Genomic DNA, 15,241 nt, shown 5'->3' with positions numbered 1-15,241 from the left:
CAAATGTCGAGTCGAGATGGAGATTATTAAAATTTGATGTCTTGAAATTCGATTCATACTGAGCCTACAATGAGGTCCGTGACGACGAACGGAGTCAACAAATCCAAGATCAGTCCAAATGGAGTCCAAACAATGAAGTTATGTACAAGAGAAGTTAGCACAGCCCACGGAGCGACAGAGGTCTGTGGTGGGCCAGCAGCGCAGTCAGGCCCCATGAATGCGTGAGTGCGCAGGAGAGCATAGCCCGGTGCATAGGAGAGTGCGGCCTAACATGCGGGTGGGCCCAGTGCAGATGCGCATATGGGGTGTATCCCGCAACTCTTCATGCGATCCATCGTGGATCGTCGGTCCACAAGAGGAGGCATGGACCGCTACCTGGTTTCCTCGTGCATTTTCCATAGTCTATCGTGGACCGAGATTGTTTCCAGGCTCATTTCTCACGTACCATGGTCCACACCCTATTTTGCTTTGATTTTCGTGCGGGTAAGTGATCCAATGGCTGTGGGAGTTTACAGTAGTGATCAGATGGCTCAGAGGGTCCTGGAGTTCTAATAGGAGATGGAATTTGCGTTGGACTCGTTTTGGAACTCCTGTGCAGAGACGATCTGAAATCTTTAAGAAGAACTATGGCATGGTGATCGATAGAGACCTGAGCGCAGTCGAGAGAAGTAGTTCGATAGACAGCAGCAGTAGGTCCTAGAGAGGCACCGATAGAGGGTAGGAGTAGGAGCTTCAGACAGACTATCAGACAGCAGACAGCGATCACTTCAGAGGTTTAGGAGATCTTCCTAGAGATAGTTTTTATGAAAGAGAGCTTCTTGTGAAAGAGAAATTGGGTGTACGAAGGTTGAAGGTATGATCTTCTCTTATAATTTTTTATTTTCTCATAGTAAAGCTTGCATGTCCCATGGAGGCAAGTCTTTTGGCTGATCCACGTATTTGATTGTATTTCTGTGGAGATGGTGTCTTGACCAGACATCTCCAACAAGTGGCATCAGAGTGAGGCATACTAAGACGCAGGTTGTGGTGGTGGTGAGCAAGATTGAAGATGGAGAAGATAGGCTCAATCAAGATAGAGATTAACAGATTTGATGGAAAGAGTAATTTTTTTTGTGGCAAGTGAAAGTGAAGGATGTGCTCATCAGTAAGGGTTGATCGATGCTTTCTTGTGCGAGGAGAAGCCGACTATCATAGAGGTACAGAATTGGAGGTGGCTCTAGATGCAGGCAGTGAGTATGATCTGCTTGTACCCAATGGATGAGGTGGTGATCCATATACTTGGCGAGTTTTTTTTAACGATGCTGTGGTCGAAGTTCAAAGAATTGTACATGATGAAGTCTCTCACCAATACTCTCTTCCTTCAGAGGCAGTTCTATCAGTTATGGATGATTGAGGGATAGAGCATACAGGAGCATCTCGGTCACTTTCAGAAGATCCTCATTGATCTCCTCAGCATTGACGAGCAAATTAAGGGGAATACCAGGGCACTGATCTTGCTAATATCGCTTCCTCCTTCGTATGAGTTCTTAATGACTACTCTTTTAGTCAGAAAAAGCACTATCAACATGGACGAGGACACCGTGGTGATTCTCCAAAACAAGATTCTCAGATGGAAGAATCTGGCTTCGAGCTTAGGCGGCAGCTCAGCTTTGGTGATTTCTGAAGGAGCAAGAGGCGGCAGACGGAGCGATAAGAGATCGCAATGAGGGCGGTCCAAGTCTAGGATGAGGACTTGAGCAAGATCAGATGTTACCAGTGTAAGGAGTAAGGGCATCTAGTCAGAGATTGCTCTCAACTTAGGGATCGGACGAAGGCTACTGCAGTGACATCAGTAGCAAGTCAGACGATGATGTCTTGAAGATATCTGACAAAATATCTTTTTTTCAGTAATGGATTTTAGATTCTGCATATATCTGTCATGTATGTTACAGAGAGGAGCAGTTTGACTCTCTGGAGAGCAGTGTGGGCACTGTTTATTTGTTGAATGGATCGAGCTATGCGATCAGAGGTATTGGAATGATCAGTTGGAGGACACATGATGGTATAGTGAGGAGATTGGAGGAGGTACGATACATATCCAATTTCAGATGGAATCATATCTTATTGAGCAAACTAGATTCAAAAGGCTACAGAACAGAAGCTGGTGAAGAAATCCTGAAGGTCATGCACGGCAATAAGATTATTTTGGAGGGAAAGAAGAGGATGAAAGAATATTACTACTTAGTGGGGAGCTCAGTGCGAGATGGAGCTTCAGGAGCCAAGAGGAGTCCAGAGCAAGATAGAGCTCTAGGTGGAGGTGGATCGGGTACGAGATGCGAGACTCAGAAGGATGAGAGGAGATATTTCAGGGTGAGATTCCTATTGCTGCAAGAGGATATCCCGAGCAAGTCTCAGGTCAGGAAAAGCATAGTATATGATGGAGATGAGATCGAGCGGACTGGTTTGACTCCCATGTTTGTCCATCCATGATTAGCAGATGTTTGTCCCAGGACATGGGAGCGAGGAGATCCTGAAGCTCTCAGAGTTAGGAGGAGACCGAATGTTGAATTGAGATGGAGATTATTAAGATTTGATGCTTCGAGATTCGATCCATATCGAGCCTACAGCGAGGTCTGCGACGAATACCGAAGTCTAACGAATCTAAGATCAACCCAAATGAAGTCTAGATAGCGAAATTACATACGAGAGAAGCTAGCACGACCCACAGAGCGGCGGAGGCTGTCGGTAGGTTGGCGGCGCAGTCAAGGCTCACGGACGCACGAGCGCACGCAAGAGATTGCGGCCCAGTGCGTAGGCGGGCCCAGTGCATGCGCGCATGCGGGGTGCTGACCGCAGCTCTTCACATGGTCCATCATGGACCGTTGGTCCACACGAGGAGGCGTGGACCACTACCTGGTTTTCCTGCACGTTTTCCACGGTCTACCATGGATGGGGGCCATTTCCAGGCCTGTTTCTCACGATCTACTGCGGTCCACACCCTGTTTCACTTTGATTTTCGTACGAATGCACGATCCAATAGCTGTGGGAGTTTGCGATAGTGATCAGATGGCTCAGAGGGTCCTGGAGTTCTGATAGGAGATGGAATTTTGAATTGTATAAGAAGATACCATGATAATATGCATTATAATTGTATCATGTGAACGTAAGAAGTATTTAAAGTTGTTAGGTATGTCCTAAAAATAAACTAGAAAGTTTGAAATATTTTTAAATATTATAATTTTTTTAAAATAAAAAATATCAAAATTGATAGAAATTTACTCAACAAATAAAAATTTTATGCTTTTATATAAATTTGTAATTTTTATTCTATTTATATTGATATTTAATTAATACTTGATATATTTATTATGTCATGTTGTTATCATTGTTTATTTTAGTTGACACAATGGTAGAACCGATAGATATATTTTTATTTTAAATAAAATTTGTTCTTTCGTTGAATGATCATGTATGATATTTTACATGTTACTTCATGTTTCTTTTTTCTTTTTTCAAGGGGGGATGAGGGAAGAGGGGGTTGGAGCAATTTGGAATTGTATAAGATGATATCATGATAATATGCATTATAATTGTATCATGTGAACATAAAAAGTGTTTAAAGTTGTTAGGTATGTCCTAAAAATCAATCAGAAAGTTTGAAATATTTTATATATTATAATTCTTTTTTAAAATAAAAAGTGCTGAAATTGGTAGAAATTTATTCAACAAATAGAATTTTGATGCTTTTATATAAATTTTAATTTCTATTTTATTTATATTGATGTTTAATTAATACTTGATATATTTATTATGTCATGTTTAATTAATACATATTATGGTAGAACCAGTAACCCTTAACTTGGGCACTTCTCAGTTTGATGAAGAGTCCAGGATTTGAAACATTTCTTCTAATAATAGTGATGCCAATATTACTTGATCTACGTGTGCAAATTCAGAACTAAGATGAGATTGAAGGAGCAAATACTGGTGCTAAGACATGCTTACACTTCTTTCATGGTAGGCTTCATGTTCAAAGCTAACAAGGTCTTTCGTGATTGGATGACATGGATAGATTGATAGCACTGCCTCCAATATTGTTGAAAATGATACTCATGGATATATACTAATTAAAGTTTAAAATGGTGATATATTTATTATTTATATTTTATCTATAATATAATTATTTAAACAGTTGAGATTAATGACGATTTTGATCCTGGATAATTTTTTTTGAAAGACTTTAGATTTTGGATTTTGGTACAGACAAGGACTGTCCTTGGCATGTGGCTGGTGGCATTTGGCTTGTGGCCAATTGAGCTTGATGCTAGCTTGAGGTTCCCATTGCATAAATAGCACCCACCTTAAAGCCTAGCATCTAGGATCATATTTGGTTCTAATGGCCTCCACTGTGCAATGTCTCTTAGGTGCCTAACTTCGGTAAATTGATGCAAGTGAGGATAATCAAATGTCAGGGAGACACTATTTTGGCTTACTAAATGAATGTTTGAGAGGCAAAAACAGATCTTTGTTTATTTCTTAGAAAGAGCACGTCATGCTTCCATTGCTTATATTTTGTGTTGGATCGCTCAGCTCTTGGCATAAAGATTTCTGTTAAATTAGTTCTTATGTAGTTGTGGTTGAATTGGCTGGATTAATTTTGAAATCACATGGTCATTTTTACATTTGTTTGAAGATACCGAGCAAAAAATTATGGATGGTAATAATTTATTATTTATTTATAATGATCACCCATAACAATATTTTTGAATTTGGTGTTTTTACTTTTCTAGGAGGTATGAGTCTATTGATTTTCACACATCTCTAGTGAAACATTTGGTGAGTAATCTACTAAAGATTTTTCTTCTCTGTCTATCCATTATTTTTTAAAAAATAATGATTTGTTTAGTGAAATCACATGATTATTACATATTGTTGGAAGATTCAGTCAAAAAAATTGCTATACAATGGCAATAATATACATATGTTTATAAAAAGAAAATCTATTTCACTATAAGAATATATTGGGATTTTCTGTTTTCGCTTTTTTAAGAGAAATTCTAAGTCCATTGGGATTTGATGCATTTATGCTGAGAAACTCGGTGGTCTCGGCAAGGTTCTTTTTCTCTGCATATCTATTTTTTTTAATAAAAATGAGAATCTGTCCATTAAAAGTCTTGATTTTGAGCCGCTTATTGGTTTTATGAAAGTCACGAAAAAAAAGAGATACTTTGGATTGTCAAACATAAAATTATCTATCTTCTGACTTTCCAAGACTGCTGTACCTTGACTCTTGTGAATGTTACTAGGTTATTTAGAACAGATGAGTTAATTGCGAGTCTCCAAGATCAAGTGGATGAGCTATTTGCTAATTATTAATGCTAAATTGCTTAATGATGAAAGGGCCTAACAAATTTCTGACATTTTAGTAGTGCACATATTGCATGTTCTTATCCTTGAGGCGATATTTTTAATTGTGGCTTTGATTCCATCAACTGTTGTTGATGCTTAAAAAAAACTTAAAACCTTTCTCAAAATTGGGTTAAACTATAGTAACTCCAACATCTTAAGGAGATCCATAATTTGCTCAATGAGCTATAGCTTCCTTTTCTTTTCTCTTTTTTTTTTAAAAAAAAATAAAAAATTGATGTTGTCAGCAGCTAAATTACACCTCTGTTTTTATTTTTACAAATGGACTGCAATCACCCAATAAGCCCACCATGAAATGTTATATGTTCCCATCAGTTACACTTTCGGAGTAGGCCTGTTCAAGTTGGATGACATCAGACGGGATTCTCCGTATGGTGCTGCTGTTTTCGCCAGTGATGGCACGAGGGAACCTTGCGAAATGGAGCTTGCTTTTGCTGAACATCAGGGAAAGTATATGGCTCCGATAATCAAGAGTCTCGTGCATCCTTAAGTTATCCAGTCAACCATAATGTCCTTCATAATTTAAATCTTCACAATTACTCTATTATGCCCCTCTTGATTTGAAAATATTGCTTTGCGATTCTTCTTCCCTTCTTCACTTTGATTTGGCACATGTCCTAAGCTTTGCACCTTCACTGTCTTATTTTTGTGTTTATTATTTGCCGAAGTGCTGCAAAACACTGTACATGGTTCACAACAATGGCATCATATCACTAGAATAAAACAGATTGTGATTTGTTTTTAAATTACATTCCAAGGTACATTGTATATTTCTATGTTAATCCAGTGTGTAAGTATGGTTAACGGTGTTCCATTGTAAGTTCGTCTAACTTGCAATGACCAAGAACGGAATAAATGTGTAGAAGTCTGGATGCTGCTCTTTGTTTCATGCTTGCAGTTATTGAGCAACAGTCGAGCTTCACTAAGCTCCTAACCTAATACTGCTTTGATACCATGGGACTTAATTGGAGCAAATTTGTTATACATTGCCAATTTTTTTCTCATACATGTCCCCTCTAAATATTATTTGCATATATAAATCCTCATTTTAGATCATGTTTCTTCTTACAGATGTTCTTGTAATTAAATCCAGCTGCGCAAATTTGCCCAGGTTTTAACTTTTTACGAGATACCTGACCGATGGAATTCGGTTCAAAACCAGGAAGATTCACTGCTGTCATTTCAGCATCAGTATTCTTATGCCATTCCCTGGTTCAGTTCAATTGAAAAATTTATCCAACAAACCAACATGCAGAAGCCATCATTACTTGGAAGTCCATAAATCAGTCATATTGATGGAACAATGAAACAAAAAAAAAATAACCCACCTTATGGACTTGATTGAATCATCTGAATTGATTTTCGCCAGAATTTCTCTGTGCTCAGCATCAGAAACCCTGAGTTCTTTCCTGAGATCTGTTATGAGTCCTTCCTTGCCCTACAAAGAGATATGCAGGAGATGAATCTAGAAACAAATACAATAATGGGAAAAATCCAGTCACAGAATAAATCGTACAGAAACCATAATCAAACATTTAATTGAAATATAAGGAATAGAATTTAGCAATAATCATGTAAATATCTCTATTTATGTATAAGGAACTTTTAAAAGTATGATGTTAAAGAAGCATATCAAGGTGGTGGGAAGTACCCATGAAAGAACGTCAGACTGAGCATTAAAGGCTCTTAAAACAGCATCATATGCCTCAGTTTCTATGCAGTGAATTTGAACTTCCATGTCTGCTAGATCTGTCTGATGAGATATTGGTCCAGAAGGGATCCTCATAGGTCCTGACAAAAGAACGCCCCTAGAATTCCGAATGATGCGGTAATTGGGAAGATCATCATCAGTTCCTGTTACACATATGTAAGCAAAATGATGAAGTTGTGCACATAAGTTGTCTTTAACATGGTGGCACCAGAAATGAAATGGATCATAAGATAGAATGTGACCATAAACATCGAAACTTCAAATGCATACAAAAGAACTGATGCTTTGAAGATGCAAGAATCTTATAATAGCAAAGAAGGTTATCCATAAATCCCAAGGCATAATGTCTAATAAATAGGTAACCACAGAATCATTGTTTGAGAAAACTCCACACTGATAATTTTCTAATCAAGGCATATGCATAAACACTATTGCAACCATCAGACTATATTTAAACATAAAAACAACTCAACATGTAAATGGCATCCTGTACTTGCAATTAAATTTCTTTATCATTTAACTAAAAAGAACAATGATCTTTTTTTTTCCATGAACATGTTGTGATACAATTGAAGCATACCACTGGATGAAGATTTCCTGCAATTCAGGTAACAAATTGAAAAATCAAACTATATCAAGCAAGTTCCCAGAGAAACCTTATTTTGCATGAAGTTATTATGCAGTCAAACACCTATCTGGCATGTTAATGGAAAGCAAGATTTCCCACAAGAAGAAAAGGCCAACTCAAGTAGTTCTCCACAAGCTCTATTGGTGATCCAATAAGTAGCCGTGTATGCTACTAACAATGATCAATAACTCAAAAACAAATTAAACATCTTATCTTAGAAATATCTTTTTGTTATCCCAATTCTCTTAAATGCTTTCAAGAGAGAAAGTCAACCTGAGTGATGGGGTGTCACACGAACGAGTGATTCCTCGATATACACACCTTTTATTTGGAAATGGCATAGGAATGCTCCTAATGGAACAAGTAGAAATAGTAAGACCTACCGTTTGGTACCTTTCTTTCATAAGCAAAAGATGTCATCCAAACTTTTGCTAAATTTGCAAGATATTTTCCAACTCCAAATGTTTCTCACCAGCAAAATTGTTCGGGAGAGCCAATCTTGTAAGTATGGTCAACCTTGACTATGTTACTCCTTGAACTGCCCAGTAAAAAATTTATAACTAGTTAAAATCAACATGTTCCACAAAAGCCTTCCCATTGACCGATGACAAGTTATCAAATGAAGAAGCCTAAATCCTAATCCTCAGGTGATTATAATCAAAAATTTCAGCTTTTCAAGGCTTTACATAAACAAGATGCTAGGCTCATAAGAATATTCAGTATGAGTGAACCCAGTTTATATCTTTAATACATGGAATCTTTTTAGTTTATGAAATGAAAAATGAGTGATAAATGTTCAAGCTCGATCTCAAAATTTTACAATGAAATTAATCCAATTTCCATGGGAAGACATGGTTTCAGAAATCAATTTACTAATTATCAGTTAATTTTTCATCTATTATTACTGTATTTACAAATCCTTGTATCGAAGATCACCAATTAACCAGATTTTAATTTCTTTAGATTCAAATTGCATTTCAATATACACGTGTCAACTATTTCATCAAGACCCATTTTTCAAATTTTTATTCTATTATATAAACTTGATAGACATAACTAATGACAACTTATTTTTGCAGATCCTTTTTAAAATATATTTAGTATCTTATATACTATGTTGAGTCACTGATATGGCTTTTCATAACCATGTGAACAGTAAGTGAGCCATGCAAGTATTTTATCTCCAATAGGGTTATAGTTTTTCTTTTAAGTAGGAAATTCTAGAAGAAGATCAGTTTAATAACTAAGTTTGGATTTATTTTAAGAGACCGTATCGATATATAAATATATGCAAACACAATCAGGGTAGTGGATTTGTTTCAGATTTGCAGTCGAACTTTGAAATATTAGATACTCTCTCTCTCTCTCTCTCTCTCTCTCTCTCTCTCTCTCTCTCTCTCGATAGTGTGGCATCATAACTTAGGTGCTGGTTCCATCAACACCAGCAATGATTTCTTAGGCCCTTTGTGGCCCACAAAAATAATCTACTTTACCCTTTCACACATTATATTCTATTAAGTACTTATCTGTCCCCTCCTCCCCTCAAAGCTAGATTCATACAACATCCTAGCTAACATCAATCTAGATCCTAGGAGCACCTTACCTGACTCTTTCACTTAAATTACAAATAACTTCTTGCAAACTACTTGCTTGTCACCCATTTGAACAGAATTTCAGCTTTCCCAGAAAATAAAATTCAAAGGCCCCTCCACACATCAATCAGATAAGAATGATCCTTTTCTAAATAAAAGGACTAAAATGCCCAGACATATTTTGATAGACTTCGCCTTTATCATTATCGTTATAAAAGAATAGATAGGACTTAAAACAAATTTCTGGTTCTTTTTATTTTTCACTTAATGCAAAGGTAGACTCTACACCTCATATTTTGGAACTCAAGCTTAAGATTCTGCCCTGACAATCACTCATTTGACCCGGATCTGCACCATTTCTTTTCTCCAAACCTGACATGATAGCAGACTTTTCCACTTGACAGTCGTCATTAAGATCACCTCTCAATACTTAACTCATTCATGATTTACTTTTATCTATGACAAATGTGCCATTGATCAGATGTAGAATATCAGTCTCCTTTCACTATCATAACTTTACAACACAAACATCATCACTTAACGTTTTTAACTCAATAAGAATTCAAAACTACACTCAGTCATTAAGATCATATCTCAATACTTATTTAGAATTTACCTTTATCTATGACAAATGCGCCATTGGCCACATGTAGTATATCAGTCTGTTTCCACTATCAAAACTTTACAACACAAACATCATCACTTAACATTCTTAACTATCAATAAAAGTTCAAAACTACATACATATTGGTCAATACACATCCATACATAACTGAAAAAGTCGAACAATCCTAGCTTTAGAAACTCAATTAATCTAAGACCACTTACCATATTTGAGATAACAACTCACACCATGCCAAAGCAAAATATGTCTGCTCCCCTCCATATGGATTGCCATGTGTCAATATCAGTATTACAATTTACATGCAAGAAACATACCATCAAAACTTGAATCTACCACAATGAGTTGCTTTAATTTATGAATTACTTGTATCTCCAGAAGTTCAATACAAATTTATCAAGAGCTCATAAGAGGAAAGATGGTCCATCTCTAACCATAAACTATGAAGTATACACAATCATGATAGATCCTTACAGAAATGGCTGGTAAGCTTTGGAGGGGGGAGAAAATAATTACACCGAAAATCTTCGGATGAGAAAAACAAAGAATGTTTGCTGAAAAAAAAATTACACAATGTTCATGAAGGTACCACTAAGAGTGCAAGTCAAAAGTACACACAGAAACTGGTATCCATAGCATATCTGGGACTAATTAAAACCCCGAACAAATAGTGAAAAACCAAATACAATCATAGTGCTATATAGTATGCATATGAACCATCGTCTTAAAATAATTTGATCAAGCTTTTGACGACTGGTCTAGATAAAACCATTAATCCACTCAAACTTGCATTTGGTGCATGAGTTGCGCTAAGGTCCAACTTCATGAAGATAAATTATCCATTGGAATGGTATCATTGCTTCTCCGATGATTATTCTTAACAGAAAAACTGGATAGAAAGTAGCTACAAAGTCCAGTCCGATGCATCCAAACCTTCAGTTTCGATTTATTAACACTTTTGTGCTATTATAAATCATGGGAACCACTATCACATCTTCAAAACCCTTGAACTCCTGTATCAAGATATAATAAAAAGAAAACTTAATCACATTATCATCCATTCTAGCTCGCTTACGATTCAAGAAACCCAAAGACAACTACAAACCTCGCAAACGCTATCTCGAACCCTCCTCCATCATCAAAACCCTAATCCTTCAATCCCTAAGAGGAAGCATCAAAGAATCCTACTTCGGCTTTAAAGAATCCCAAAACCCTTACCGAAAAACCCTAAAAACAATCAAAATCACACAAGAACTCTAAAAAAGAGAAATGAGTACGACAAAAAAACGAAGTAATCAACGTAAAAAGGATAGAACAGCAAGATTCTCGAGACTTGAAGACAAGAGATACCGCTGCTATCGTTCTTCAAATACTCCATCAAGCGAAGAGAGACGAAGACGGCCCGAAATTGATCATGAAGGAAGGATCCCGCGGAGAGACGTAAGAAATCTCGTTCCGGCGAGCTTCTCCGGCCGTCGGTAGCCGGAAAAGTAACGGAAATCGAAAAGAAAACCCTAGTGCCGTCGCCGATGCGTCAGACAAAGATACCTTCGTCGAAAAGAAAAGAACCAAGGCGAAAGATGTAGGTAAGTTGCCCGTCGGCATTCTTAAAAAAAAGATAACACAGCTACAGGGCAGTCCAATGGCGTTTCTCTCGTTTTTCCGTTTCCCCAAGAACTCGTTTCTCAGACACCGGGCTGGTCCGGCTGGACCTGACGTGGCCCATGTCACGAAAGTTGGAGCTTTGGGTTAACTAATTTACTTTAAACAGTGGATGGTTGTGATTAGGTTTGAGATCTTTTATTTTACAGTGGAGTGGATGATAAACATACCCTCTTGTTTTTTTCTTTTTTATTCACATCCTACATATTTTGTTCGTGGTCTTTTAAGCAAGAGGATAAGATACAGCAAGCACATATTTATTCAGCTTTGATCTAACTTTGGACATGAGGATAAAGTTTTATGGGATTGAAATAGTTTAGATCGAGTTTTGAGTTGTTTATCATTTTTCTTGATTTTAGTTATTTATATTATTTTAAAATTAATTATAAGGATTGAAGGATTAGATTTGATAGGTTTGATTAGATCGATAAAGGACTGAGTCTTGCAAAATATATTACGTCAGAGTCAAATAGGTGACTTAAAATGACTTATTATTTTATATGGATCAGAGTCTTGATCTGATTTTATGTTTGCTCGAAGGGCCAGCTTGATTATATTGGACTGATGGAAAAATTGGCTTAGGAAAGAGAATTTTTTTTATTTATATAGGCAAAGAATGTTTTTCCTTATTCAGAACAATATCTAATTTGAATTCTAAATCTTTGCCAATGGAAACTGTTAAGAGATGTCAACCAACAGAAGCACCAAATCTATAATCTAAGAGGGCTAAAAATGGATATGATGCAAATTGTACATTGATTTACCATTTCCAGATCCATATTTTTTATAAGTAAGAATATAAAATATTAATTGAATCACAAAATTGAGATCTGTATTTAACTTAAACAAAAATATATATGAATGAGATATTAATCATATTTATATTTGTACGAACGAAAAGAGATACTAATGAGATATTAGTTTACCCATATTTTCTCTATTCAAATATAGTTATAAATTGGATATTATTTGAATACAAACCAGACTTTTTTAGCATTTTAATAACGAAAACCAAACTAAATAATATAGGCATAAGGGATGAAAATGGAATTCAATATCCAAATTGCACGGGATATACAAATAACTACGGTCTAGATTTATAGTTATTCAACTTATATGGATATCGATCCGGCCAACAGTCTGGTCATCAGTTAGTATTTTTCTTTAGATTTATTTTTATTTATTTTAAATAAGAGAAGGGTTGGGACTTAAGCCGGCCCTATTTGGAAGCGAGATAAGCAAAGCAAGGACAAGAGAGAATTTATTCCCGGTGGTTTACTTTGTGTAAACCTTATCTGCTAATTTGGAAGAAAAAAAAAAAAGGTTATCTTGTGTAATCATTGCAGTTATCCTACTTTCGGCATTTGGATACAAGGAGGTAACAAACCATGAATAAGCTAGAGCTAGGCCTCTGCTTGCATAAAAAATGAGCTAAGTTAGAGCTTGGCATAGCTTTGCTCACGTTGAGCTCATTTCCACACCTAGTTGGTCCTGCATTAAATAGCCGTCACTAGTTACCATAAGGTCATTTACAAGTCTATGGTGGTTGTTGTAATTAAGTAGCACGGCCTTCTGATTAGATCCAATGATTGACATACACGCTTTGCAGTTTTATGCAAATTATTTGATGTATATCTATATATTGATTAGTTTAAATGATAAATTGATAACATAAATATTATATTTAATTACATTTATACTATATTAAGCTGACTACAAGCAAGCTAGATTTGATCATGTTTGCTTTATTTATTTACAAGCTTAAAAGGTTGGCTTGTGTTCGGCTTGTTTGCTAATCCAATAAAGCTACAGCAAGCTCAATATAATCAACCCTACTTTGAAATAGCTCATCATTTGACCATTTTACAGTATTCTATATTTTCTACTATTAATTTTCTCAAAGAATAGCGTGTTGGTTAGTGAACTATGTATGTTAGAATTTAAAACTTGATCAAATCAAATTTAGTTATTGATAAAATGATTATTTGGTTTTTCCCCCATATGCTTTCTCTTGGTTATAGCATATCATTATTTTCCACTTGATGAAAGGCTTGGTATTTTCACTTGATGAGTCCAACAAAGAATACAAATATTTTTGCATTTGAGGAATAGAAATCTAAGATACTTTAGAAGTAAATTATATTCGTAATATAGGATTTTGTTTATATGCCTAGGGCTGGAGTGGGCCTGGGCTGTCCTGAGGCCTGTCAAGCTAAGCTGATCTTGGAGCGGACTAAGAATCTATCTTTATTTCATTTCTAATAAATCCACCTATATTTTTTATATGGATGGATTTATTACATTTTCATAGCTGCATCCAAATAATACTGTTGAGTTTTGTATTTTGACTATATCAGGGAAGGTCACTTAATATTTTGTTATTGTGAAGCACTTCTGGCATCAGATATTATTTTTTGCCCTCAAATCCAATAATCTCATTGCAATCGAGTGCAACAGCAGCCATTCATTAAAAAAAAAAAAAAATGCAATGGTTCTTATATCTATTCTGGATGCTTTATATAGACTATATGCAGATTATATTGAACACGAAATATTCAAAGCTTTATAGGAAACATCCAAAACATTTCTTATATTTTTATTATAGAAAAATATGCAAAATTCAGAAATATTTATTATTCAGTTTTTTATTTTTATTTTTAAGCTACTGAATGAAAAAAATTCAGAAAAGTTATTGAAATACTGATGGATTTGCTAACTAATGTCAAGGCTTGCAAAGGTGTGAAAAGGGTTATGTCAAGATTTTTTAGAATTTTGCATGGCTTCCTTAGATGCATATGAGTATACTTTTATATCTGATCTGTCTATACTCAGGTTGGATGTAAGTTGTTCTCTTTGTACTTATTTAAGATACAGTTGATGCTTATTTTGACCATGCATTCTCTTGGTAAAAGTGTTAGAGTGCGTTTAGTTCATAATCAAAATTAAAATCAGAACTGCAATGAATTGAAACTAGCACTCAATCCTCGCATTGTGAGAGTTTAATTGATAATAATAATAATAATAATAGTAATTTTTTTATGCTATTAATGTTAATAAATCTAAAAATCAAGAATGCTATAAGATAGGTTTGTAGAATATATTTTATAAATATCAAAAATAAAATATAGGTTGTTTGATATCTAGAAAAAAGAGCTGTCTTTCTGAATTTTATCTTGACAATTCTAGCATATAAAATTGTAGCATAAAGCTTAAAAATAACAAAAAAAGAAATTCAGACTCTACAAAAAAAAGAGAAAAAATTGAAAAATAAAAAGTTAGCAAATCTATTTTAAGAAAATAAGATTTAAAAAAAAAAATGATACAGACTATGATCCATGATGACTTTTGAAATAGTAAACTCTACACATTTCAAACAACAAGAATAATATTTAAAATGAGATTTACAATAGGTTGAAAAGAAATTTTATCTGTAAAGAAGAAAAGTAAATTGCAGAGTTCATGCATCAACTTAGCTTCAATTCTTCGGTGCAGTATACTGCTACCATTGAAATATCTAATTGCCAATGCTTTTGTAGAACATATTATTCTTTTTTCTATGACAGGCCACCGCATTATGCAACAGGTATTGTCTTTTTAAGAGTAGCCAAAAAGAACGTAAT

At 35.3% G+C, this 15,241-nt stretch overlaps 1 protein-coding gene across 4 annotated transcripts; it reads right to left on the bottom strand.

Moving 5' to 3' along the window:
* Positions 1-5,549: 5,549 nt before the first annotated feature.
* On the bottom strand, positions 5,550-11,351 carry LOC105037825 (protein EMSY-LIKE 3-like). 4 transcript variants are annotated; one of them, XM_073253703.1, is made up of 6 exons: positions 11,310-11,325; positions 11,065-11,186; positions 10,166-10,972; positions 7,058-7,260; positions 6,735-6,844; positions 6,372-6,615 (listed from the first exon to the last, which is right to left on the bottom strand). In XM_073253703.1, the coding sequence occupies exons 3-6, from the start codon at positions 10,233-10,235 to the stop codon at positions 6,450-6,452; spliced, it is 549 nt and encodes a 182-aa protein (XP_073109804.1). In that variant the 5' UTR covers positions 10,236-10,972; positions 11,065-11,186; positions 11,310-11,325; the 3' UTR covers positions 6,372-6,449. The 4 variants fall into 4 exon arrangements, with proteins under 4 accessions (XP_073109807.1, XP_073109804.1, XP_073109806.1 ...); XM_073253706.1 differs by lacking the exons at positions 6,372-6,615; positions 11,310-11,325 and adding an exon at positions 5,550-6,086 and having other exon boundaries at positions 11,065-11,303; XM_073253705.1 differs by lacking the exon at positions 11,310-11,325 and having other exon boundaries at positions 10,893-10,972; positions 11,065-11,287.
* Positions 11,352-15,241: the final 3,890 nt, after the last annotated feature.

This window comes from Elaeis guineensis, chromosome 3 (genome assembly GCF_000442705.2).
Source record: "Elaeis guineensis isolate ETL-2024a chromosome 3, EG11, whole genome shotgun sequence".
Lineage (NCBI taxonomy): Eukaryota > Viridiplantae > Streptophyta > Magnoliopsida > Arecales > Arecaceae > Elaeis > Elaeis guineensis.
This window is presented reverse-complemented; position numbering and strand designations above follow the sequence as displayed.

What these genes read in the sequence shown, in the direction of transcription:
- LOC105037825 (XM_073253703.1), bottom strand. Translation starts at nt 10,235, where the DNA reads ATGGCAATCCATATGGAGGGGAGCAGACATATTTTGCTTTGGCATGGT. An exon ending in AGTCTGACGTTCTTTCATGG is followed by an intron (nt 6,845 to 7,057) that starts GTACTTCCCACC and finishes ATCTCTTTGTAG; the next exon opens with GGCAAGGAAGGACTCATAAC. An exon ending in GATTCAATCAAGTCCATAAG is followed by an intron (nt 6,616 to 6,734) that starts GTGGGTTATTTT and finishes GAACTGAACCAG; the next exon opens with GGAATGGCATAAGAATACTG.